At 39.4% G+C, this 24435-nt stretch overlaps 2 protein-coding genes and 1 long non-coding RNA gene across 58 annotated transcripts; 1 reads left to right on the forward strand and 2 right to left on the reverse strand.

Moving 5' to 3' along the window:
• Positions 1-925: 925 nt before the first annotated feature.
• On the forward strand, positions 926-15403 carry LOC118376549 (sushi, nidogen and EGF-like domain-containing protein 1). Of its 7 annotated transcripts, XM_052503862.1 has the most exons (12): positions 926-1030; positions 1155-1227; positions 1326-1349; positions 3594-3632; positions 6152-6190; positions 7009-7047; positions 7511-7632; positions 12076-12354; positions 12535-12630; positions 12801-12927; positions 13858-13896; positions 14933-15403. In XM_052503862.1, exons 2-12 carry the CDS (start codon positions 1161-1163, stop codon positions 15070-15072), a joined length of 1011 nt encoding a protein of 336 aa, XP_052359822.1. In that variant the 5' UTR covers positions 926-1030; positions 1155-1160; the 3' UTR covers positions 15073-15403. The 7 variants fall into 7 exon arrangements, with proteins under 7 accessions (XP_052359822.1, XP_052359825.1, XP_052359823.1 ...); XM_052503865.1 differs by lacking the exon at positions 7009-7047; XM_052503863.1 differs by lacking the exon at positions 6152-6190.
• LOC127920036 (uncharacterized) lies at positions 7854-12045 on the reverse strand. 40 transcript variants are annotated; one of them, XR_008104919.1, is made up of 6 exons: positions 8899-12045; positions 8622-8847; positions 8418-8512; positions 8312-8357; positions 8090-8251; positions 7860-7983 (listed from the first exon to the last, which is right to left on the reverse strand). It is a non-coding gene; the product is annotated as an uncharacterized LOC127920036 (long non-coding RNA). The 40 variants fall into 40 exon arrangements; XR_008104920.1 differs by lacking the exon at positions 8312-8357 and adding an exon at positions 8252-8297 and having other exon boundaries at positions 7860-8029; positions 8076-8149; positions 8358-8512; XR_008104909.1 differs by having other exon boundaries at positions 8090-8135; positions 8217-8251; positions 8312-8512; positions 8899-12044.
• Positions 15404-18970: 3567 nt separating the features above from the next.
• LOC118383257 (guanylyl cyclase-activating protein 2-like) lies at positions 18971-23950 on the reverse strand. 11 transcript variants are annotated; one of them, XM_052503874.1, is made up of 5 exons: positions 23711-23950; positions 23429-23578; positions 22880-22988; positions 19968-22580; positions 18971-19238 (listed from the first exon to the last, which is right to left on the reverse strand). In XM_052503874.1, exons 1-4 carry the CDS (start codon positions 23909-23911, stop codon positions 22453-22455), a joined length of 588 nt encoding a protein of 195 aa, XP_052359834.1. In that variant the 5' UTR covers positions 23912-23950; the 3' UTR covers positions 18971-19238; positions 19968-22452. The 11 variants fall into 11 exon arrangements, with proteins under 11 accessions (XP_052359834.1, XP_052359833.1, XP_052359832.1 ...); XM_052503873.1 differs by having other exon boundaries at positions 18971-19300; XM_052503872.1 differs by having other exon boundaries at positions 18971-19331.
• Positions 23951-24435: the final 485 nt, after the last annotated feature.

Here is a 24435-nt window from a genome sequence, read left to right on the forward strand (position 1 = left end):
CCCAGAATTCTGTGCTACAGGATGACACACTCTGAAGTGCAGTCACACACAGAGTAAAACATTGGTAGGGCCCTTAATTATTTTTTGCCTAATTCAGGTTTTTTTCTCCCAAATTCCGCTTTCTTGGTTTTGTTTTTCCAGGATTCGTATTTCCCCCATTTCTTTCTAGCTTCGCTCTCAAAATCACATTAAAACATGGATATAATAATAATAGGGTGCTCTACACACTGGGGGAATATTTAGCAAATTTAATAGGACTAGGTTGTCTCTAGCTAATAATCTTTTATTTTGTATTTGTCACGTTCGTCATATGAATCGGACCAAGGCGCAGCGTGGTATGCGTACATTCTCTATTTAAAAGAATGAACACTGAACAAACTAAACAAAACGTGACGCTATACAAATGAGTGCTGACAGGCAACTACACATAGACAAGAACCCACAAAGACCAAAGGGAAATGGCTACCTAAATATGATCCCCAATCAGAGACGATAAACAGCTGCCTCTGATTGGGAACCATATCAGGCCACCATAAACATACAAATACCTAGACCTACAAAACCCTAGACATACAAAAACCCTAGACAATACAAAAACCCCAGACAATACAAAACCACTAGACAATACAAAAACTCCTAGACAATACAAAAACTAGCGTGTCCACCCTAGTCAAACCCTGACCTAACCAAAATATAAAGAAAACAGAGATATCTCAGGTCAGGGCGTGACACTATTACAGCAAATCAAGTCCTGATTAAGATATTGAAGGTGAATATAGCTAAGAAACCAATTAGCTACCTAAGCATAATTTAAATGTATGTATTGCATTCCATTTGTTGTTATTCCACCTTATTCATTTGATTTACATATAAAATATAAATTAGCCTGGTGCCAAAACCTGCAGTAAGTGTCCTTGGGGGTTGGCCACATTCCACCTTCTTAACATACCTACGTATAAACTATACCTAGGAACCAATAGTCCCAACCCAACAGAACTACACAGAAGAAAGGGTGAATGCGCAGAAACAGGTGAGCTGTTCTAACACATCTGTTTGTAGAATAGAACATGTAAAATGTAAATGAAGACAGTTTTGAAGAAAGGGATAATTATATTCATGGTTATGACGATAAATATGAAACATTTTGCTTCTAGATTTGAATGGACAAGGAGCTTGTGACAATGAGGAATCAAATTATGCTTTTTGTGCTGTTTTTGTTGATGACGAGTAAGTACTTTATCCACTTTGTATCTTGATGATTGTGTTAGTATTTTACATGTGAATTTAAGCTTGCTCACCTTGACCCCCCTCCATTGTTTCAAAAGGTAAGGTGACCACTGCTGATTTTGGTGAGTTTACATTACACCCAATAACTGATTTCAATCCACTTTTCAACTCAGACTAAATTGTAACTGAAACCGTCATGAGATACTTACATAACATGAAATAATCAGAGATTACATCACTTAGTCTTAGAGGCATAGGTGGTAGTTCCTGAAGTAGCACAGATGAATCGATTTGACTTCCTTATTCTACCGAAAGAAGGCTCGGTGTGAAAACTACAAGTGTGAAAACTTGGCCTACAAGCATCCTAAAATAACTTATATTTAACTTCTATTGTGACAATGTCACTCGAGAAGATCTGTGAATTAGAAGATTTTGCGCGGGTGTGCATGGATGTCTGTGGTATGTGTCTACCAAAGGAGGTTGGTGGCTCCTTAATTAGGGAGGACAGGCTCTTGGTAATGACTGGAGCGGAATTAGTGGAATGGTATCAAACACATCGTTTCCATGTGTTTCATGTCATTCCATTGACGCCGTTCCAGCCATTATTCCGAGCCGTCCTCCCCTCAGCAGCCTCCACTTGTGTGTACTTGTACTTGTGTATTTGTGAGAGAGGGGGGGAATAGGGAGAATACTAGAGCATGCCTCACTCTCCATTGACTTGCATTGGAATTGCTTATACTGTATAATATACAGTGGCTTCAGAAAGTATTCATACCCCTTGATTTGTTACACATTCTTTGTGTTACAGCCTGAATTTAAAATGGATTAAATATAAATATACCTTTTGCTCACCACACAATACCTCATAATGATAAAATGAAAACATGCTTTTGGAATTGTTTGCTAATTTTTTGAAGATGAAATACAGAAATGTCAAATCTACATAAGAATTCACACCCCTTTGCTATGACACTCCAAATTGAGTTCAGGTGCATCCAATTTCCTTTGATCATCCTTGAAATGTCACTACAACTCTATTGGAGTCCACCTGTGGCCAATTCAATTGTTTGGACAAGATGGAAAAAAATAAAACACACCTGTCTATATAAGGTCCCACAGTGCATGTCAGAGCAGAAACTATACCATGAAGGCCAAGGGACTGTCCGTAGATCACCTCATCTCAGAGGTCATCTGGGGAAAGGTATAAATGTCAGGGTGTGCGCTACTGGTTGAAGGTAAGTCAGGTGCAGGAGAGCAGAGATGGGTGATAATAGGTGCACTTTATTCATACCCAATGAAAATAGCAATATACGCCCAAAGTACACGAATGGTACAAAATAACCAAAACACAAGGGCCAAACACAGACTAATACGGGCTACATGTAACAAACAAACAATTTCACACAAAGACATGAGGGGGAACAGAGGAATAAATAAATGTAGTGTGATTGGGAATGAAAACCAGGTGTGCAGGGAACAAGACAAAACAAATGGATAAATGAAAAATGGAGCAGCGATGGCTAGAAAGCCGGTGACGTCGACCGCCACGCCGCCCGAACAAGGAGAGGAGCCCACTTCAGCGGAAGTCATGACAATAAAACAATTTCTAGAGTGTTGAACGTTTCCTTGAGCACAAAAAATGGAACTACTCAGACTCTGCCTAGCGCTGACCAACCGACCACTGAGCAACCGTGCAAGAAGAACCTTGGTCAGGGAGGCGACCCAGAACTACAGTTTTGATCAAATATTTCATATTTTCATATTTGTATCATATTTGTACTGTGTATTTGAGCTTGTGTCCTCAAAAGTGACTACACCGCAGCAATATATATATTTTTTTACCAGAAAGGTGAGATTTGTACATCTTGGAGTGTGCAGCATTAGTAGTTATTGTTTATGCCCCTTCATGATGAGTTACTTTGGGGGATTACAGTGATTACATTTAAGATAAAATTGAGTTACATTTAAGTGGTATTGCATATACTATAGGAGTGTGTGTGAGAGAGTGTGTGGCTTTCTTTAGATATTGTTTTATATACAGTATATATACTGTAAGACAACATGTTGACAATCTTATGTTGAAAGAACACTTGGACCCTAAGCCCATTATGGAATGGCCACTTGCTGATGTGTCTGATAGTGATCCCTCCAGTCTGCCATGGTTTTGGGCAAAATGAGAATTGAGACAATACTCACTTATATTCCTGCTGCCACTTGTCCATATTAAAAATTCAAGATCTATTCCCGAGCATCTCGTGTCCCGCCGCAATCTAAAATCAGTGGGGCTTTAAGCGTTTATAATTTTGGGGGCTATGGGGTTTTACAGGAAGTGCTACATTTCTAACCTCTCTGTCTATATATTCCAGTGAACACTTCAACAACTGATGGCCCTTCAACAACCCCTGGTGAGTTTACATTACACCCAATAAATAGCTGATTTCAATCCACTTCTCAATTCTCTCTTACTGGATTGTAACTGACTGAAACCGTCTCTTATCTTAATGAGATGTTATATACCAAATATTATATATAGGTGGGGTTGTCATGAAAGAGCTGGGATTTGATCAGTAAATGTGTAGGTGTGACGTGGGCTTGCCACTGACTGGTCCACCAAACACTGTGCATCATGATTTACATGAGGGTTGGGTTTGATTTCAATCATGTCAATGTTTTTGGATTTAGCAACTAATCATTTTTTACACTGACTGAATAGGTTTTCTTCTGGCTTTGTCCTGTCCCTCTGCAGCAGACACGTTTTGGGCTTTCGGTTTTGGCACTCTCTGGAATGTTGAGAATGTTGAGGGCTGGTGGCTTGTGCTCTTGCTGTCAGGACCCGGTTACGAACCCGGGTCTCCGGAGTGAGAAACAGTCACTAAACCAACTGAGCCACGAATAGTCAGCAGAACCCAGAAGATGAGGCAGACACAGCAGTACTTGAGACAGTGTATTTAATGAAGTAAAAAGTGAAGTTCTTCAGGAAAACATGTAACTCCACAACCTCAAAAGGAATTCCACAAGAACAAAGGCAATCCTCCAAGACAAAAAGGCAAATCCACAAGGTGGAAGGCACAGCACAAAAAGCCTCAAAAGATACTCAAAAATAAACAAACAAGAACAAAAAAAACAGAACTCCACAAGAGAGTCCACCGGGATCAACAAGAGCTCACAGAGTACTAGGGCTGGGTGCTAACATACAAACACAGAGCAAAGAACTGAGTAAAACAAAGGGTTTAAATACAATCAGGGGAAACGAGGCACAGGTGCAAATAATAATGGGGATCAAGGGAAAACAAAAGGTCAAAAGGCACAATGGGGGCATCTAGTGACCAAAAACCGGAACAACCCTGGCCAAATCCTGACACTTGCTAAAATATTATTTTCTGAATACTAGAATTAGCAAAGAATGAATCAAATCAGAGCAAAGCGAATCTATGGAAGTCAACCCTAGTTTACCTCGGCCCTCATGGCTCGGTAATGAATTATTGTTGCTGTCGAGTTGATACTCTTGAAATGTCACAAAATACTTTTAAAATCAACTGGTGGTTGAAGCATGAGACAACGCAACACATGACTCTTACATTTAAACCAACCGGTGGCTGCAGCAGGGTAGGGTACTAGGGGGTAAATAGCCCCCTGCGGTAACTGACCCCCCCTCCGTAGTTCACATTAGACCACAAGATGTTACCATACTTTTATTTTATTTCACCTTTATTTAACCAGGTAGGCTAGTTGAGAACAAGTTCTCATTTGCAACTGCGACCTGGCCAAGATAAAGCATAGCAGTGTGAACAGACAACACAGAGTTACACATGGAGTAAACAGTTAACAAGTCAATAACACAGTAGAAAAAAAGGGGAGTCTATATACAATGTGTGCAAAGGCATGAGGAGGTAGGCGAATAATTACAATTTTGCAGATTAACACTGGAGTGATAAATGATCAGATGGTCATGTACAGGTAGAGATATTGGTGTGCAAAAGAGCAGAAAAGTAAATAAATAAAAACAGTGTGGGGATGAGGTAGGTGAAAATGGGTGGGCTATTTACCAATAGACTATGTACAGCTGCAGCGATCGGTTAGCTGCTCAGATAGCTGATGTTTGAAGTTGGTGAGGGAGATAAAAGTCTCCAACTTCAGCGATTTTTGCAATTCGTTCCAGTCACAGGCAGCAGAGTACTGGAACGAAAGGCGGCCAAATGAGGTGTTGGCTTTAGGGATGATCAGTGAGATACACCTGCTGGAGCGCGTGCTACGGATGGGTGTTGCCATCGTGACCAGTGAACTGAGATAAGGCAGAGATTTACCTAGCATGGACTTGTAGATGACCTGGAGCCAGTGGGTCTGGCGACGAATATGTAGCGGGGGCCAGCCGACTAGAGCATACAAGTCACAGTGGTGGGTGGTATAAGGTGCTTTAGTGACAAAACTAATACTATTGTTATGAATGTGCTTCTGCCTGTCATTTAGACCAGGGTTTCCCAAACTCGGTCCCCAGGACCCCAAGGGGTGCATATTTTGGTTTTTGCCCTAGCACTACACAACTGATTCAAATAATAATCTAATCATTAAGCTTTGATCATTTGAATCAGCTGTGTAGTGTTAGAGAACAAAACTAAACGTGCACCCCTTTGGGTCCCGGGGACTGAGTTTGGGAACAGCTGATTTAGACAATGACTAGCCCAGTTAGCGCTAGTTTATGCTAACTTGCTAGCTAGCAACTTCACAAGCAGTAAATGCACTTGCATCCCAGCTGCCACTTGTCCATATTAAAAAATTCAAGACCCATATTCGAGCATCTCGTGTCCCGCCGCAATCTAAAATCATTGGGGCTTTAAGCGTTTATAAGAGACCAAATCTTGTATTTTGGGAGCTTTACAGGAAGTGCTTGTGCTAAATTTCCAACCTCTCTGTCTATATCCTCCAGTGAACACTTCAACAACTGATGGCCCTTCAACAACCCCTGGTGAGTTTACATTACACCCAATAAATAGCTGATTTCAATCCACTTCTCAATTCTCTCTTAATGGATTGTAACTGACTGAAACCGTCTCTTATCTTAATGCGATGTTATATACCAAATATTATATATTAATGGGGTTGTCATGAAAGAGCTGGGATTTGATCAATAAAGTTATAGTTGTGACGCAGGTTTGCTACTGGATGGGTGGCCAATCACTGTGCATCACGATTTACATGAGGGTTTGGTTTGATTACAATAATGTCCACTTACCCACTAACACTAGATTAAACAGATGCACTGATTGTGCTCTATCCAATCGTAGCCTCCAGACAGTGAGACAGCCCTGTCCATTACACAGTGCCTTGGAGACTCGGCATCGTTTACATAAAACAACAGGTTGACAATATTATGTTGAAAGAACACCTGGACTCTAATCCCATTATGGAATGGCCACTTGCTGATGTGTCTGATAGTGGTTTTGGGAAAAATTAGGATTTAAATATTGTGCACTTGCATTCCAACTACCACTTGTCAATATTCCAAAATTAAAAACCAATTCCCAAGCATCTTGTGTCCCGCCATGACCTAAACTCACTTTGGCTGAATTGCTTGGGCAAAATGAGAAGTCAGGCAATATGATTTACATCCCAGCTGCCACGTGTTCATATTCAAGACCCATTCTCGAGCATCTCGTGTCCCGCCGCAATCTAAAATCAGTGGGGCTTTAAGCGTTTATAAAAGAGACCAAATCCTGTATTTTGGGGGCTACGGGGTTTTACAGGAAGTGCTAAATTTCCAACCTCTCTGTCTATATCCTCCAGTGAACACTTCAACAACTGATGGCCCTTCAACAACCCCTGGTGAGTTTACATTACACCCAATAAATAGCTGATTTCAATCCACTTCTCAATTCTCTCTTACTGGATTGTAACTAACTGAAACCAATGTTATATTAAAAGAACACCTGGACTCTAATCCCTTTATGGAATGGCCACTTGCTGATGTGTCTGATAGTGGTTTTGGGAAAAATTAGAATTTAAATATTGTGCACTTGCATTCCAACTGCCACTTGTCAATATTCCAAAATGAAAAACCAATTCCCAAGCATCTTGTGTCCCGCCATGACCTAAACTCACTTTGGCTGAATTGCTGAAAAATCCCAAGAGTTTATTCTCCCTTTAGTGTGTGGCATAACCCAAATCAACAACAAAATAGTTGGGGTGAGGATGACAATGCAGAAAGTTGGCCGTGACAGATTGTTAGATAATCGCTGTGTGACCTAATTGTAATGATGTTATTAACGGACCATTTTGTTCATCTCAGGCCCACTCTATCCATTTGGGGCTGGAGACACAGTGAGCTCCCGATCCGATGATGGAAGTTCCCCTCCTATAACCCTGGAGCAGCCATTTGTTTATTTTGGAAAACCGTATCAACAGATACACGTGCGTAAAAATAAATGTTTTTAACCTCTCTGGGATAGTACATACATTACATACATTATGGAGTGATAGTAGTACACACTGTATTTATTAATATGTTGCATGTTTTTTTGTGGGTTTTTTACTCCACCACCCGGAGTACAAATACCTATATATTTTTTTAACTACTTTTCTGCTACATATACATACATTTGACATACATGATATATTATTATTATTATATTATGGTACTTTTATATAAAGCAGTCACATAACAATAATACATTACCAAACATAAGCGCTTTAATCCCACCCCTCAGCCACTCTCAGCCCATCCCACCTATCACCATAGACCTCAGCTCTTTAATCCCAGACCTCAGCGCTTTAATCCCACCCCTCAGCTACTCTCAGCCCATCCCACCTATCACCATAGACCTCAGCGCTTTAATTCAATCAGCCCATCCCACCTATCACCATAGACCTCAGCGCTTTAATCCCACCCCTCAGCCACTCTCAGCCCATCCCACCTATCACCATAGACCTCAGCTCTATAATCCCAGACCTCAGCTCTTTAATCCCACCCCTCAACTACTCTCAGCCCATCCCACCTATCACCATAGACCTCAGCTCTTTAATCCCAGACCTCAGCGCTTTAATCCCACCCCTCAGCTACTCTCAGCCCATCCCACCTATCACCATAGACCTCAGCTCTTTAATCCCACCCCTCAGCCACTCTCAGCCCATCCCACCTATCACCATAGACCTCAGCTCTTTAATCCCACCCCTCAGCCATTCTCAACCCATCCCACCTATCACCATAGACCTCAGCTCTTTAATCCCAGACCTCAGCTCTTTAATCCCAACCTTCAACCACTCTCAGCCCATCCCACCTATCACCATAGACCTCAGCTCTTTAATCCCACTCTCAGCCCTCAGCCACTCCCAGACCTCAGCAGCCCATCACCATAGACTCTATCCCACCATCAGCCAGCCCATCCCACCTCACCATAGACCTCAGCTCTTTAATCCCACCCCTCAGCCACTCTCAGCCCATCCCACCTATCACCATAGACCTCAGCTCTTTAATCCCACCCCTCAGCCACTCTCAGCCCATCCCACCTATCACCATAGACCTCAGCTCTTTAATCCCACCCCTCAGCCACTCTCAGCCCATCCCACCTATCACCATAGACCTCAGCTCTTTAATCCCACCCCTCTGCCACTCTCAGCCCATCCCACCTATCACCATAGACCTCAGCTCTTTAATCTGCCACTCTCAGCCCATCCCACCTATCACCATAGACCTCAGCTCTTTAATCCCAACCCTCAGCCACTCTCAGCCCATCCCACCTATCACCATAGACCTCAGCTCTTTAATCCCAACCCTCAGCCACTCTCAGCCCATCCCACCTATCACCATAGACCTCAGCTCTTTAATCCCACCCCTCAGCCACTCTCAGCCCATCCCACCTATCACCATAGACCTCAGCTCTTTAATCCCAGACCTCAGCTCTTTAATCCCAACCCTCAGCCACTCTCAGCCCATCCCATCTATCACCATAGACCTCAGCTCTTTAATCCCACCCCTCTGCCACTCTCAGCCCATCCCACCTATCACCATATACCTCAGCTCTTTAATCCCACCCCTCTGCCACTCTCAGCCCATCCCACCTATCACTATAGACCTCAGCTCTTTAATCCCAACCCTCAGCCACTCTCAGCCCATCCTACCTATCACCATAGACCACCCTTGTTTGGTTTCCATGTGCCATATATTTATCAATTGTCCTGTGATGTTTTAGATCCTTTTTTTACCTTTCTAATTGTATAGTATCCACAAATTGTGAGCTAAAGATGAAAACCTTTCCTACGAGTATTATTATATTATTTATTGACTAACTATGGCTTTCCAAATCGCCCAACACTGCTATTTGTAAGGTTAATTATAATTGCATGTTGTGATTTTTTTAACCATTCTTGAACCTGTGACCAGAAACAAGCTACATGGGGGCAATACCAGAGTAAATTATCTATTAATTCTCTCTCTTCGCAGGCAAAATTTACAGAGCTTAGATTGTTGTAAGCCCCCTCCCTATATATAGCATTCTGTTGTTGGTGGCAAGAATTTTATATAAAAACTTAAATTGAAAAACTCTAAGTGTTGAATCAAGTATAGTTTTGTGTACCAGTTCATAAACCATATGTCATGGAATTGGTACATCGAAAATCTCTTCCCATTTATTTTGCAACCTGTATGGTGCAGCTGTCAACATTTTTGTCCTCAAATGAAACTGGTATATTTTTCTATTTATGCCAGTTCCTTTCAGCCAGTTTGTATCTTTAATATATGGCAGGCAAACAAGTTCCCTACCGTCTCCCTTTTCCACTTGCCTCCTCTATTTTTGTGGTACTGCATCCATTTGGTTGTAAATTTGGATTGAGCAGATATTCCCATTATATTTTCAATAGCTAAATATGTGACATAACTCCTCCGTTTCTATTCATAATATCATTAATAAATATAATACCATTTAAAAGAAAATCTATAAAGAATGTTTTTTTATTCATCACTATATTTGAGTTTAACCATAATATTTGTTGTAATGTTTATTCTATCTTGTCTTGAGGATACAACTGAAATTGTAACCAGCTTTGTATGGCTTGTTTAAGAAAGGGCAATACTTTAAACAAAATGTCATTTTCAATTAGTCAGAAATGAGAAGTTGTGATCTGTATAAAAGCAAAAAGGCCATTTTTGAACAAAGGCTGAGCCTTTCTTAATAATCTACTGGAGAAACATTTTGGGTTTAAGTATCATTTCTGTATTAGTGAAGCTTTTAGTGAAAGGTTTCAAATGCTAATATTTAATCATTTTAGCCCCCCAAACTCATATTCATTATATAAATAGGCACGTTTAATTTGTCTGGCTTAGCATTCCAAATCAAATTAAATAAGACAGTGCAGGGATCCAGATTGCGGACTTAAGAAAAAACTAGTCATCAGCATACATTGACATTTTTGTTTTTATCCCCTGGATTTCTAACCCCTTGATGTTCTTGTTGGATCTAATTTTAATAGCTGACATTTCAAAGGCCATAATAAATAGATATGGAGACAACGGACAGCCTTGTTTGACTCCTCTTAAAAGCTCAGTACTTTCTGGGAAGTAACCATTATTTACTATTTTACACCTGGGGTTGCTGTACATAACTTTAACCTATTGTTTAAGAGATTCACCAAAATTAAAGTAATCCAGGCATTTATATATAAATTCTAGTCGTACTTTATCAAATGCCTTTTCAAAATCTGCTATGAAGACTAAGCCTGGTATCTTCTATGTTTCATAATGTTAAATTGTTTCAAGTAATTTTCATATATGATCTCCAATATATGGTCCATGTAAAAATCCTGTCTGATCAGCAATGAACAATATATGGTAAACCCTGTTTTATTCTATGTGCTATGCATTTGGCCAGGACTTTCACATCACAACATTGAAGCATTAGAGGCTTCCTCTATTTAAAATGGACTGGATCTTTATACTTACCACTTGGGTCCTGTTTTAGTAGTAATGAAATCACACCTTCTTGTTGAGAACTTGAACGTCTACCGTTTGTATAGGAGTAATTCAAATATGCTAATAATGGATATTTGAGTACATCAAACAAAGTTCTGATGTAACTCTACCGGTATACTGTCAAGCCCTGATGTTTTCCCGACTGAAAATATTTTATTGCCTCAAAAAGTTCCTCTTCAGTAAGTTGGCATTCACACAGGTCTTTCTGTAAATGTGTTAATTTTAAATTATTATTATTATTATTAGGAAAGAAATCATAACAGTTAACACCATTCAGTGCAAATAGAGGAGACTGAAAAGAAAACATGCTTAAAATATTTTGCTTCCTTTTTCAAATTATAATTTGAATCATGGATAACTCCATCATTTGTAACAAGTTTCTGTAAATTATTTTCGGTAGAATTTCTATGTTGAAGACTAAAGAGAAATGTTGTGCATTTTTCACAATTTTCCATCTAATTCACTTTATTTTTGTAATACATTACACTTGATCATTCTTTAATAAGTACCTCCATTTCTTTTTGTTTTTTTTCTCTAGCCTATTTTGTTCCTCTACAGTACAATTTCCATGACCATCTGCCTGCACTGTTACTTCCTCTATTTCCTTTATTAGTCTAATCTATTTTGACCTAAATTGCTTTTGTTTTAATTATGAGTATTGTATTGAATGGTCTCTAAAAGTACATTTAAAAGTGTCCCATACAATATGTTGCATGTACTTTATTTATTCACCTATTCATTTACTTTCACTTGTCGGTGTTGTAAGCGATGCAAAACCATCTTCTCCAACGATCTGTCCTTACAAATAAACAAATGATGAAGCGTAACCAGTTGTGTCTAAACTGTCATACAGGCTTTATTTCCATTTCAATTAAGAAATGTCATTTCAGGTGAACCACAATGGACATCTGACCTTCAATGCAGCATTTGCCAGTTACACACCATACCGATTCCCTGCATTTTCCTCAAGAGATCTGATTGCTCCATTTTGGACCGATTTGGACAACAGGCGGAATGGTACCATCTCTTACCGGCAGTACAACAGTGGCAGTGTTCTTCAACAGGCCACACAAGATATTAATCAGTACTTCCCAAATCTGGGCTTCTCTGTTAATTGGGTCTTCGTTGCTACCTGGGATAAGGTTCCCTACTACAACACTTTTGGAACAGTAAGACTTTTTGTTGTGACTCTGTTTCTATTGTCAGCTAAAGTGATGCTTAGTTATTTTTAAGCCGATTAGTAAAAGCCTGTGAAGCTATGATATAAGATGTATAATGGGCAAGATTGGTACATGACACAGGGGGCTACAGTATGTATTAAAATGTGTATCTAATTTCCTTAATATAAGGAAATCACCTTCCAAGTGGTTCTGATTGCTGGTGGCCAATCCTCCTTCATCCTGATGAACTATGGGGAGATTGCACCAACAACTCAAAATATTCAGGTCAGAAGAATGAATGCATATTATACATTTTCATGAAGAATAATATATGGGTTTATATTCATTATCATGAGCATAAATTGCATTCCTGATGTGAATTATGTATGGATAGTATTTTATCTCTGATGCTTTTAATAAATTATAATAACGATCTATGATATGTGTATTTCTAGGCTGGCTATGACACAGTCAACTCCATCCACTACTTCTCGATCCCGGGGTCATTTCAAAGCAACGACACAACTTTCAGTTACACCAGCAATGTCAACGTCACTGGTCGCTGGGCCTTCCAGACAAATGGTACTTTCAACAAACCTGGGTTCAAATACTATTTAATGTATTTCAATTACTTTAAATACATTTCAAAATAATTATTCAACGTTTTTTTAAAGTAGTTTACGTGAATGTATTTGGAAATACATTTGTAAAGTATTATATCTACAGCTACTTCTACTTGATGGCTATGTTTAAAACATTTTTTTTTAAAGACAAGTTCACCAGGATACACTTTGACATCATCTGGTGTGCAACATCACTTGATAACATTAAATAGCACTATTATCCCGTTCCTGCACCAAAACTCTGGTATTTTTCCTTATTGTATTTAGGGACCAATTGTTTTTACATGGTCCGTCATTTCTCCGGATTTATCGACCAATAGTTTTTACACTATGATTGATCAAGTATTATTCTGGCTTTGTCCTGTCCTCTGCAGAAAACACCTTTTGGGCTTCCTTGGCACTATCTGGAATGTTGAGTTGTGCTGGTGGCTTGTGCTCCATGCTAAAACATTATTTTGTGAATTCTAGAATTCTAGCAAACAATAGTTTACCTCGGCCCTCCTGAATTATTGTTGCTGTCGAGTTGATACTCTTAAAATGTCACAAAATACATTTAAAATCAACTAACTGGTGGTTGCGGCAGGGTACAACGGAAAACACACAAGAGTGGGACAAATCAAGGTGATCTGCCTCCATTGAAAATGAATGACTTATGGACTGCAAAGAGTTAAGTAGTCAGTGGAATTGGTCAACATTCAGGGAGAGAAAGGAGAGCAGGTGATAGGAGTTTAAACAGCTGTACTGCTCTATACAATCCAATCGGCAGGATCGAAGGCGGGTGGGGCTTTGAGAGTTTATAAAAGAGTCCAAATCTCATATTTTGAGGGCTACAGGACTTTACAGGAAGTGCTTGTGCTAAGTTTCCAACCTCTCTGTCTATATCTTCCAGCGACCACTTCAACAACTGATGGCCCTTCAACAACCCCTGGTGAGTTTACATTACATCCAATAAATAGCTGATTTCAATTCACTTCTCAATTCTCTCTTACTGGATTGTAACTGACTGAAACCAATGGTATATTAAAAGAACACCTGGACTCTAATCCCTTTATGGAATGGCCACTTGCTGATGTGTCTGATAGTGATCCCTCCGGTCTGCCACGGTTTTGTGCAAAATGAGAATTTAAATATTGAGCAATAGTAAATAAAACATTTTTTTTAAACTAACGAGATAAGTTCTCCAGGATACACTTTGACATCATCTGGTGTGCAACATCACTTTAACCAGTAAAAGTAGACTTTGCCTACTTGTTATAGTATAAAATCACATGATGCACGCTAGATGATGTCAAGTGTTTAAATCGCTCAAAATTATTTATTTTAATTTTGAGAAAAATGTTAACCTCTTAAGTGGGTTATCCATGAAACAGTAAATAAAATGTGTATAGCCTATGACTGATTGATAACATTAAATAGCACTATTATCCTGTTCCTGCACCAAAACTCTGGTATTTCTCATCCTTATTGGATTTAGCGACCAATCATTTTTACATGGTCCTTCGAGACGGATTTAATGACCAACAGTTTTCTACATGGTCCGTAATTTCTCCGGATTTAGCGACCAATCGTTTTTACACTATGACTGATCAAGTATTATTATGGCTTTGTCCTGTCCTCTGCAGAAGACACATTTTGGGCTTCCTTGGCACTATCTGGAATGTTGAGCGGTGCCGGTGGATTGTGTAATGTTAAATAAAAGACCCATTCCCGAGCATCTTGTGTCCAGCCTCAATCTAAAAGCAGTTTGGCTAAATTCTAGAATTGTTATTATGTCAAAATTCTAACAAAAGTATTCTCACTTTCGTGTGTGGCATCCGCTCCATCAACAACAAAATCGTAGGGGGCGAGGATGACCCTACAGGAAGATGGTTCCTGGAAGACTGTTACATAATTGCCAAATTGTTACATTGTTATTTATATTATGCTGCATCTCTGTATCAAACCTCTGTCTCTATTCCTTCCAGCTTCTACATCTGATGAGCCTTTCGCAGTTGATGACTTCTGCATAGATTCCATTTTTTGTAAAGGACAGGGTTTGACTGGTTCCGTTTATATGCTGAGCACTTTGTTAATTCTGGTGTTTCTTACCATTTTAAATAATTGATTCTTACTTTGTTGCAATCAAGGGAGTGGTTTTATTGGCAGCCATAGTGCATGTGCTATTCGTTCGAGGGATTTCTCTTTCAAAGTGAAGGCTGGAGTGCACTGGAAGAATGAGAGTGGAGAAGGAGGGAGCCTATTGTCTAAATATTCTTAAACAGTATTGTATGTGCAGTTGCGCCTTTGAGTTACTCCAGATCCACTCCCATTTTCCTTGGGCCCTTCTTTCTGGGTGTTTTAATGGGCTTAGCTATTGTATTGATTTATTTGTGTAGATGGATAACTTGAAATATATTTACCTATTCATTAAAGTGGCAAATTCCAAAAGCAACAAAGTGATCACTGTGCCACTTTTTGATAAACAGTTGAGGAATGGGGCTGGAGAAATGTAACCCAAATTCATAGATGGATCTATGGGTGCAAGGACTGACTGATAACTATGTTACTCTGTTGCCAGACAGCGGTCGATTCAAAGCAGGAGCAACACAGATGTGCGCTCCTGTCATTCAGATTGACTTGTGTTGATTTAGTTCTGAGAGTGTTTGCTGTTTTTATTATTTTGTATCATTGTTTTGGCCAAGCAGAGTGATGGTAATTACATTAGGGTAAGTATTGACATCTGGATCTGCCCTGGGAAGGATAAAAGTTGGAAATATTCTTAATTGACATTTTCTGTCATTGTGGTATTTTCTAGGCTTATAGACTTAGATAAGTGAGTATCTTTTTACATTGAAGCCACCCTATATTTTCTCTTTGATAACTGTATTCTTATTGCACAACTATAATTAACCTGATTACTTTAAAATATATACTGGAAGTCTGGTTGCAAGTATTAGCTCAAAGTACAGATGTCTTAAGTTCATCACTCTTTGTGGCAGAGAATTTTCCTGCTGCATCAGAACATTCAAATGAGCCTTGTGAGTCCCTGAAAAAGAGCATTTCTCTTTCTCTCTGTGCTGGGGCAGTCGAGTCATTCGGATCAGGGCTTGCGCTAAAAGTATTTTTCTCGCTCGCTCAAACGTTAGGCCTATGTCCTATTACTGCAACACGTATCTGTAGCCCAACGTATCTGTAGCCCAATGTATCTGTAGCCCAATGTATCTGTAGCCCAACGTATCTGTAGCCCAATGTATCTGTAGCCCAATGTATCTGTAGCCCAATGTATCTGTAGCCCAACGTATCTGTAGCCCAACGTATCTGTAGCCCAATGTATCTGTAGCCCAATGTATCTGTAGCCCAATGTATCTGTAGCCCAACGTATCTGTAGCCTAACGTATCTGTAGCCTAACGTATCTGTAGCCCAACGTATCTGTAGCCCAATGTATCTGTAGCCCAATGTATCTGTAGCCCAATGTATCTGTAGCCCAATGTATCTGTAGCCCAACGTATCTGTAGCCCAATGTATCTGTAGCCCAATGTATCTGTAGCCCAATGTATCTGTAGCCCAATGTATCTGTAGCCCAACGTATCTGTAGCCCAACGTATCTGTAGCCCAATGTATCTGTAGCCCAATGTATCTGTAGCCCAATGTATCTGTAGCCCAACGTATCTGTAGCCCAACGTATCTGTAGCCCAACGTATCTGCAGCCTAACGTATCTGTAGCCCAATGTATCTGTAGCCCAATGTATCTGTCGCCCAACGTATCTGTAGCCCAACGTATCTGTAGCCTAACGTATCTGTAGCCTAACGTATCTGTAGCCTAACGTATCTGTAGCCTAACGTATCTGTAGCCTAACGTATCTGTAGCCTAACGTATCTGTAGCCCAACGTATCTGTAGCCCAATGTATCTGTAGCCCAATGTATCTGTAGCCCAACGTATCTGTAGCCCAATGTATCTGTAGCCCAATGTATCTGTAGCCCAACGTATCTGTAACGTATCTGTAGCCCAATGTATCTGTAGCCTAATGTGTCAACGTGGGTTTGATTCCAGCCTGCACCCTTCAGGCACAAATAACTCCCCCCCCATCACTTCTTGGACAGACCCGAGTTCAGAGCCTTAGATTGCAGTTTAAGAAATTGTTCTTCGTCCTGTATGCATTACATGGCATTGCAGGAATTTTTATAGTGTACAGGGCTGTGGCCAGGTTTTGGGTTTGCAGACTACCATGGACAAGAGTAGGGGTGGAAATATCTCCTTTATAGTAAAATCATTGCATGAAGCTATCATCGTATTTGCAGGTCAGAGAAAAACATAGCTTTTTATAAAAATGTCATGTAATTATAATCACAGACTGAGAATGGACAGAGAGATAGGCCTATGTGTTCATCATATCATATTTCTCCAATGTCAAATCAGTGTGTCTTGTTTTCAACGAAACTCTCCATTTGCAAATAATTTAATCTGAGATGTCATTAGGAATCTGAGAATGGTACCACATATTTTTTATAACTAACCCAAGATGGAGCACACCCTGTCGTTTCTAATTGTCATGTCTACTAGCCATCATTATGCACACCTGGCAACCCATCATTATGCACACCTGGCAACCCATCATTACGGACACCTGGCAACCCTCATTACGGACACCTGGCAACCCTCATTACGGACACCTGGCAACCCTTATTATGCACACGTGCTCCCCATCATGAGGCACATCTGGATTTCATCACTCCCTGATTACTTCCCCTTTATCTAGCACTCCTTTGTATCACCCATTAGGTAGTATTGTTTCCTGTTTTCATGTTTTGACACGGCTCCTGTTTTTGTATTTACTCCATGTTCGTTCCTATGAAACTCACCGACTGCACCTGCTTCCTGACTCCCTGCGTCTCCTTTAAACCAATGGGAACAAATGAGTCATAGAGAGCAGAACAAGCAACGAGGTGGGCAGAGCCAAGCACAAGTTAGAGAGATCCTATTGGCGTGTTCTAGCATGCATTTGCATATTCCATTAGTGATCACCTACTTTAAAATGGACATGTGCCATAATGCAATTTGCCTTTGCACTCCTAAACAACATGTTTTTTTACTTTGGCACTTTCTACAAAACTTAGTCCACTCTGTTCATAACAGATTCTAGTTTTAGGAACGGAAAACTCTATTGAAATCAAATGTTTCGTTGATGAGAACTTTCAAATGTTGGACAAAATCCATCTTATTCCATCTTCTCCCACTGCCGGCCACTGGGCTTCCTCTCAGTACCATATTTGGTAGTGAGTGTAAATGCCAAACGGATGCTTCACATTTATACATCCGGTGAAATATCTGTGTCATAGTTCTATCTGTGATGTTACTTTCAAAAGTTAGGCCTTACTTTCCACCCCAGACAGAGTAGGCTTACCGACACACGAGCATGTCAGCTTTACCTGCTGGCTACTCTTCTTCTGTGGCTTAACCCAACGAGAGAAGGTCACAAGTGTTTCCCTAAAGCTGTCTGGGTTTAAACATCTTCTATTGTACGGAAACTGAATAATTTAATAAATTGACAGTGACAGAATTAGATTACTTCCCAAGAAAAGTCCCCAAAAATGAGCCTCGGCTATCAAGGGTTGTAGCTCAGCCTCTGAATGTCAAAGAAACTAAACAATGATATCTCCATATGCATCAGAGTCCCGCCTATCCCAGGTATTTTACAGCTTGTTATTGACCACTTTATATAATCAGATCCATTTTATTTTCTTCAAAATCTTAAAATAACAAATGGTAGGCCTGTGTTTTTGGTTGTTGTTTTTTAAAACAATGATCTTGAATTAATGGCTATGGGATAACTCTCATACACCCTCAATTCTAGTCTCCTTTAAAGCCCTTCAATGACACTGAGATAGGCTATTTAAAGAGTGCATGGTGGGTGGAGGAATTGACCTACAAATCTATGGCTGTAGCAGCATATACCCTCATTTCATATGTTAAACATTAGTGCTTACTCTCCTCCTAAACTGGCCACCGTAGGCCTAATGCAGCACAGCCATTGTTTGCAGCACACAAACACTTTTGATTAGCTAGCGCAGAGCAGGCCGGGGTTCAGGGTTGGAATATCCATTAGCAGTGTGTAATACAGCCTAGTTTTATTTACACCATCCCACCAGCTATCCATAATGTCTATACATCCCATCACACATATATACATATTTACTTTTAGATTTGTGTGTATTGTTGTGAATTGCTAGATATTACTGCACTGTTGAAGCTAGGAACACAAGCATTTCGCTACACCCACAATAACATCTGCTAAATATGTGTATGTGACCAATAACATCTGATAAATATGTGTATGTGACCAATAACATCTGCTAAATATGTGTATGTGACCAATAACATCTGCTAAATATGTGTATGTGACCAATAACATCTGATAAATATGTGTATGTGACCAATAACATCTGCTAAATATGTGTATGTGACCAATAACATCTGCTAAATATGTGTATGTGACCAATAACATCTGCTAAATATGTGTATGTGACCAATGGCATCTGCTAAATATGTGTATGTGACCAATAACATCTGATAAATATGTGTATGTGACCAATAACATCTGCTGAATATGTGTATGTGACCAATAACATCTAAATATGTGTATGCGACAAATAACATCTGCTAAATATGTGTATGTGACCAATAACATCTGCTAAATATGTGTATGTGACCAATAACATCTACTGCACTGTAAATATGTGTATGCGACCAATATCTGCTAAATATGTGTATGTGACATAACATCTGCTGCTAAATATGTGTATGTGACCAATAACATCTGCTAAATATGTGTGACCAATAACATCTGCTAAATATGTGTATGTGACCAATAACATCTGCTAAATATGTGTATGCGACCAATAACATCTCTAAATATGTGTATGTGACCAATAACATCTGCTAAATATGTGTATGTGACCAATAACATCTGCTAAATATGTGTATGTGACCAATAACATGCTAAATATGTGTACCAATAACATAAATATGTGTATGTGACCAATAACATCTGCTAAATATGTGTATGTGACCAATAACATCTGCTAAATATGTGTATGCGACCAATAACATCTGCTAAATATGTGTATGTGACCAATAACATCTGCTAAATATGTGTATGTGACCAATAACATCTGCTAAATATGTGTATGTGACCAATAACATCTGCTAAATATGTGTATGTGACCAATAACATCTGCTAAATATGTGTATGTGACCAATAACATCTGCTAAATATGTGTATGTGACCAATAACATCTGCTAAATATGTGTATGTGACCAATAACATCTGCTAAATATGTGTATGTGACCAATAACATCTGCTAAATATGTGTATGTGACCAATAACATCTGCTAAATATGTGTATGTGACCAATAACATTTGATTTGTTTATCTTAGAAATATAACTTTGATCTGTGCTTCTACAAGCATGCAATTCGTAGCCTACAGGCTATGGATCATTTGATTGAGACCACACTAAATAGCCTATAGGCTATGGATCATTTGATTGAGACCACACTAAATAGCCTATAGGCTATGGATCATTTGATTGAGACCACACTAAATAGCCTATAGGCTATGGATCATTTGATTGAGACCACACTAAATAGCCTATAGGCTATGGATCATTTGATTGAGACCACACTAAATAGCCTATAGGCGCACTTGATATTGCGTGCCCAGTGGCAAATCAGAGATGAGTGGTGACATCGGGGACCCAATTGTTACTCCGTATTCGTATATATTTTTTTATCAACTTACCTAGTAAATACATAGTAAAAACGGGCTGTAAAATGAAGGGAGGGACTAGCCAAGTATTTGCACCTATATATTTTCAGACAGGTATGTTAATCATTGATTTTATACAACATTTAGATGCAAACCTGACAACTCGGATGTGTACACTCTCAGAGTTACAGTTATCTTGTTATACCATCCTTAATGACATCACTAAATAATAAATTATGACATGATTATTGTTTGTATCCTCACCAACCATTCCAAACATTTGGATTTCAAAACGAATGTTCCGATTTCCAATGTTTTGATGTTGAAGTTTTGGCGAGGACAGTTTCTCTCTGGGAGTGAAACAAAGGATTTTTTTACTTCTCCATACTGCAGTGCAACAGAGAGAAAGAGCAAAAAACAAAGCAGAGTTCATGAAACTTTTAAAAAATCATAATGAGAGTAGCACCATACAGCCTTAGAATGTATTAAAAATCAATATATATATATATATATATATAGCCCAACATTTGCATCACAACTAAAGTTTCATAAATAACTCTAAATGAAGCATATAGCAGTACATGTTTCTTTGTTAACTGCTCAACACAGAATTGCTGTATGTGCACACTCCCCCATATCGTTTGGAGAAAATATTACTTATATTTTATTCAGCTATGTTCAACTATATTCTTCATAATATCAAATTATATAAAATAATGCCACAGAATTCTAAGCAAATCTTGTCTGCTAAATGAACTAGTGTAGCCCACAAGCCAAGACAATGCGGGAGTGACTTTGGGACAAGTCTCTGAATTTCCTTGAGTAGCCCAGCCAGAGCCCGGACTTGAACCCAATCTAACATTTCTGGTGAGACCTGAAAATAGCTGTGCAGCGGTGCTCCTTATTCCAACCTGACAGAGCTTGAGAGGATCTGCAGAGAAGAATGGGAGAAACTTGCCAAATACAGGTGTGCCAAGCTTGTAGCATCATACCAAGGCTGTAATCGCTGTCAAAGGTGCTTCAACAAAGTACTGAGTATAGGTCTGAATACTTATGTAAATGTTATATTTCTGTTTTATTTTTAATACATTTGCTAACATTTCTAAAAACCTGTTTTTGCTTTGTCATTAATGGGTATTGTGTGTTTATTGAAGAGGGGAAAAAACAATTGAATCCATTTTAGAATAAGGCTGTAACGTAACAAAATGTGGACCAAGTCAAGGGGTCTGAATACTTTCCGAATGCACTGTATTGGTGAATTATATTACTCATGCATTGAACTGCATCCATCTATTCTCCCAACAATGCCTTACTGTATGTCATGGAATTTTGAGTGAAATATACCCTATTTTAAAAACCTCTTAAGTTGGTTTTGTAGCATGAACTGGGAGTTTTATATTTTGTATTGATATTATGATTGTCTGTTTGTTTCATATCTGCAAAGTAGTTCAAGTGGAACTGACATTGTTTTAAGGACCAATTAAGTCATCTACAGATGAAAAAAACTGCACTGCAGGTTCACTCAGAATGTAGATCTCATGGAATTTATGAAAGGTAATCGACACAACCATTCCTGTCCTTATAATTAAAACTAGCTTAAACAATCCGAATGAATCTGCAATGTATTTTTTCCTATTATGTGCAATTGATTTGGAAGCTAATTTAGTTTAAGAAAGAAAAGGGGTAAAAAATAAAGAAAAGTGTTAAATGAAGATGCTTTTGTCTTTCCAAGTCATTTTAAAAGTGTGCGCTCTTCCTTCTCTGTTCCAGCACCCAGCCATAAGGGTTCATGTCCAGTTGGAGCATGTTCATGATCCATGGGTCTCCCTGGGCCCCCTTGATGAACTCCTCCAGGGTGATGTGACCTGTATGGGCCATCACAACAGAAAGGTTGTTCAGAAAACAAGGCAGACAGACAGACTGGAAGTTTCTGTGCAGGCCTACAGCACACCTGGACAAGCAGACCAGGGCCACGTTCAGTAGGGAAACCTTGTGGAACGCTGCAGATAAACATGTCATGAACAGAGCTGACATGACTACATGTAGAAGAAAACAAGAGGGATTTCAAAACATATCTATCTGTTTGTTCCACAACATTGAGCTCTGCTTTATTGGCCCCCAATACTGCACATAACGTAAACATTCAGACTGAGTATGCACCTACCATCCCTGTTCACATCCACAGTCTTCAGTATTCTATCACACACTTCATTCACCGACAGCTGCATATCCTCCTGCTCTCTCTTGGATGTCTTCTTTAATCGATATATACTCTAGGGGGGAATTAAGGAGTAACAGTGTGTAACCAATACATACATGGTTATAAATTATTTGGGCCAAGATCATTTACAAAGTAAGAGGGCCTAAAAACCTTTACTATTGTTAGGCCTAACTTATATCAATGGAACCTGTTTGCAGGTTTGCATTCACACTTAATGTTTTTACACATCAAAGTTGTTTTAGATTTGTAATTTAAACCACACCTCATACCAAAAGTAGCCTACACACACACATACAAACACACATAATTGTCTCATCAGAATTGTTAATAGTTAGCCATCTGACCAGAAAGTTTTGACTGATAAACTGATTGTCTGCTTCGGCTTATTTACCACCACTGAAGAAGACTCCCATAAGACCCTTGGATAATTTAATCACTAGACACCATAGTGACCTTGTGGAATCCTCGGGTTGACCTTCACCGGGTACTTACATCAATAATAGCTCCCAGTTCTGTCCTATCTACATAGCCGTTGCCGTCCTTGTCGTACACTTTAAATGACCAGCGTAATTTGTGCTCCAAGTCCCCCCGGAAGACCAGATTCAAGGCTGCCACAAACTCCAGAAAATCAATGGTGTTATCCTGAAAAGACATAGACAAATTGAAAACAATCATTTTTTTCCCTAAACTTAGAAAAACGTGTGTCTGTGTTCATTTGCACGGATATAGAAAACTGCTAAACTCAGAAACATACAGCATACAATAGGCTCTCACCCCATTCTTGTCAAAAGCTCGAAACATGCTTTCCGCATACTCAGAGACTTCCCCAGTTGGGTCGATGCCAAAAAAACGCTTGAACTCATGGATAAATAAAACACCGCTCGGGCATTCCGTCACAAACTTTTTGTACATGTCCTGGAGCACCTTGACATCGATCTCCGGGTCATTCTGCTCGGTCTGGTGTGTCTGTCCCATGTTTGGTGGTCGGGGGAGCGCTGTCCTCTGTTCTGAAACTCCTTGGTGCTAAGTCTCTGCAGTAGGCCTACTAAAAAAGGTCATTAACAAACAGGAGGGGCTCCCGAGTTGCTGTCAGTAATTAGGAAGGACTCGATCATGAAAGCACTTGAACTGATAAGAGGTTGGACACAGATGCTTCACTAATGTTCAAGTCAGGTAACTTATAGCAGCTTTAAAACAGGAATTATGTCAGACAGGTTTCCCCAGGCCCCAAGGGTTGTGAATTGATAAAAACATATGATACCCTAGCCTATAGTCCCTGTATATACCTTCATGTCAGCTTGTCCTGAACATTATTCAAGGTAATGCCTACCTAGACACTCTCTCCTCAATTCAAATGATCATACAACTCCCCAAATGCTTTAATTAATCTGAAATGGAATTCAATAAAACAAATAAAACTCAATCTAGTACCCATGATAGACTGAAAATATGATTTAATGAGGCTGTACCATCCCATCTCATTCTTTCTAGTGATTCTA

This window comes from Oncorhynchus keta, unplaced genomic scaffold (genome assembly GCF_023373465.1).
Source record: "Oncorhynchus keta strain PuntledgeMale-10-30-2019 unplaced genomic scaffold, Oket_V2 Un_contig_18163_pilon_pilon, whole genome shotgun sequence".
Classification (NCBI taxonomy): Eukaryota; Metazoa; Chordata; class Actinopteri; order Salmoniformes; family Salmonidae; genus Oncorhynchus; species Oncorhynchus keta.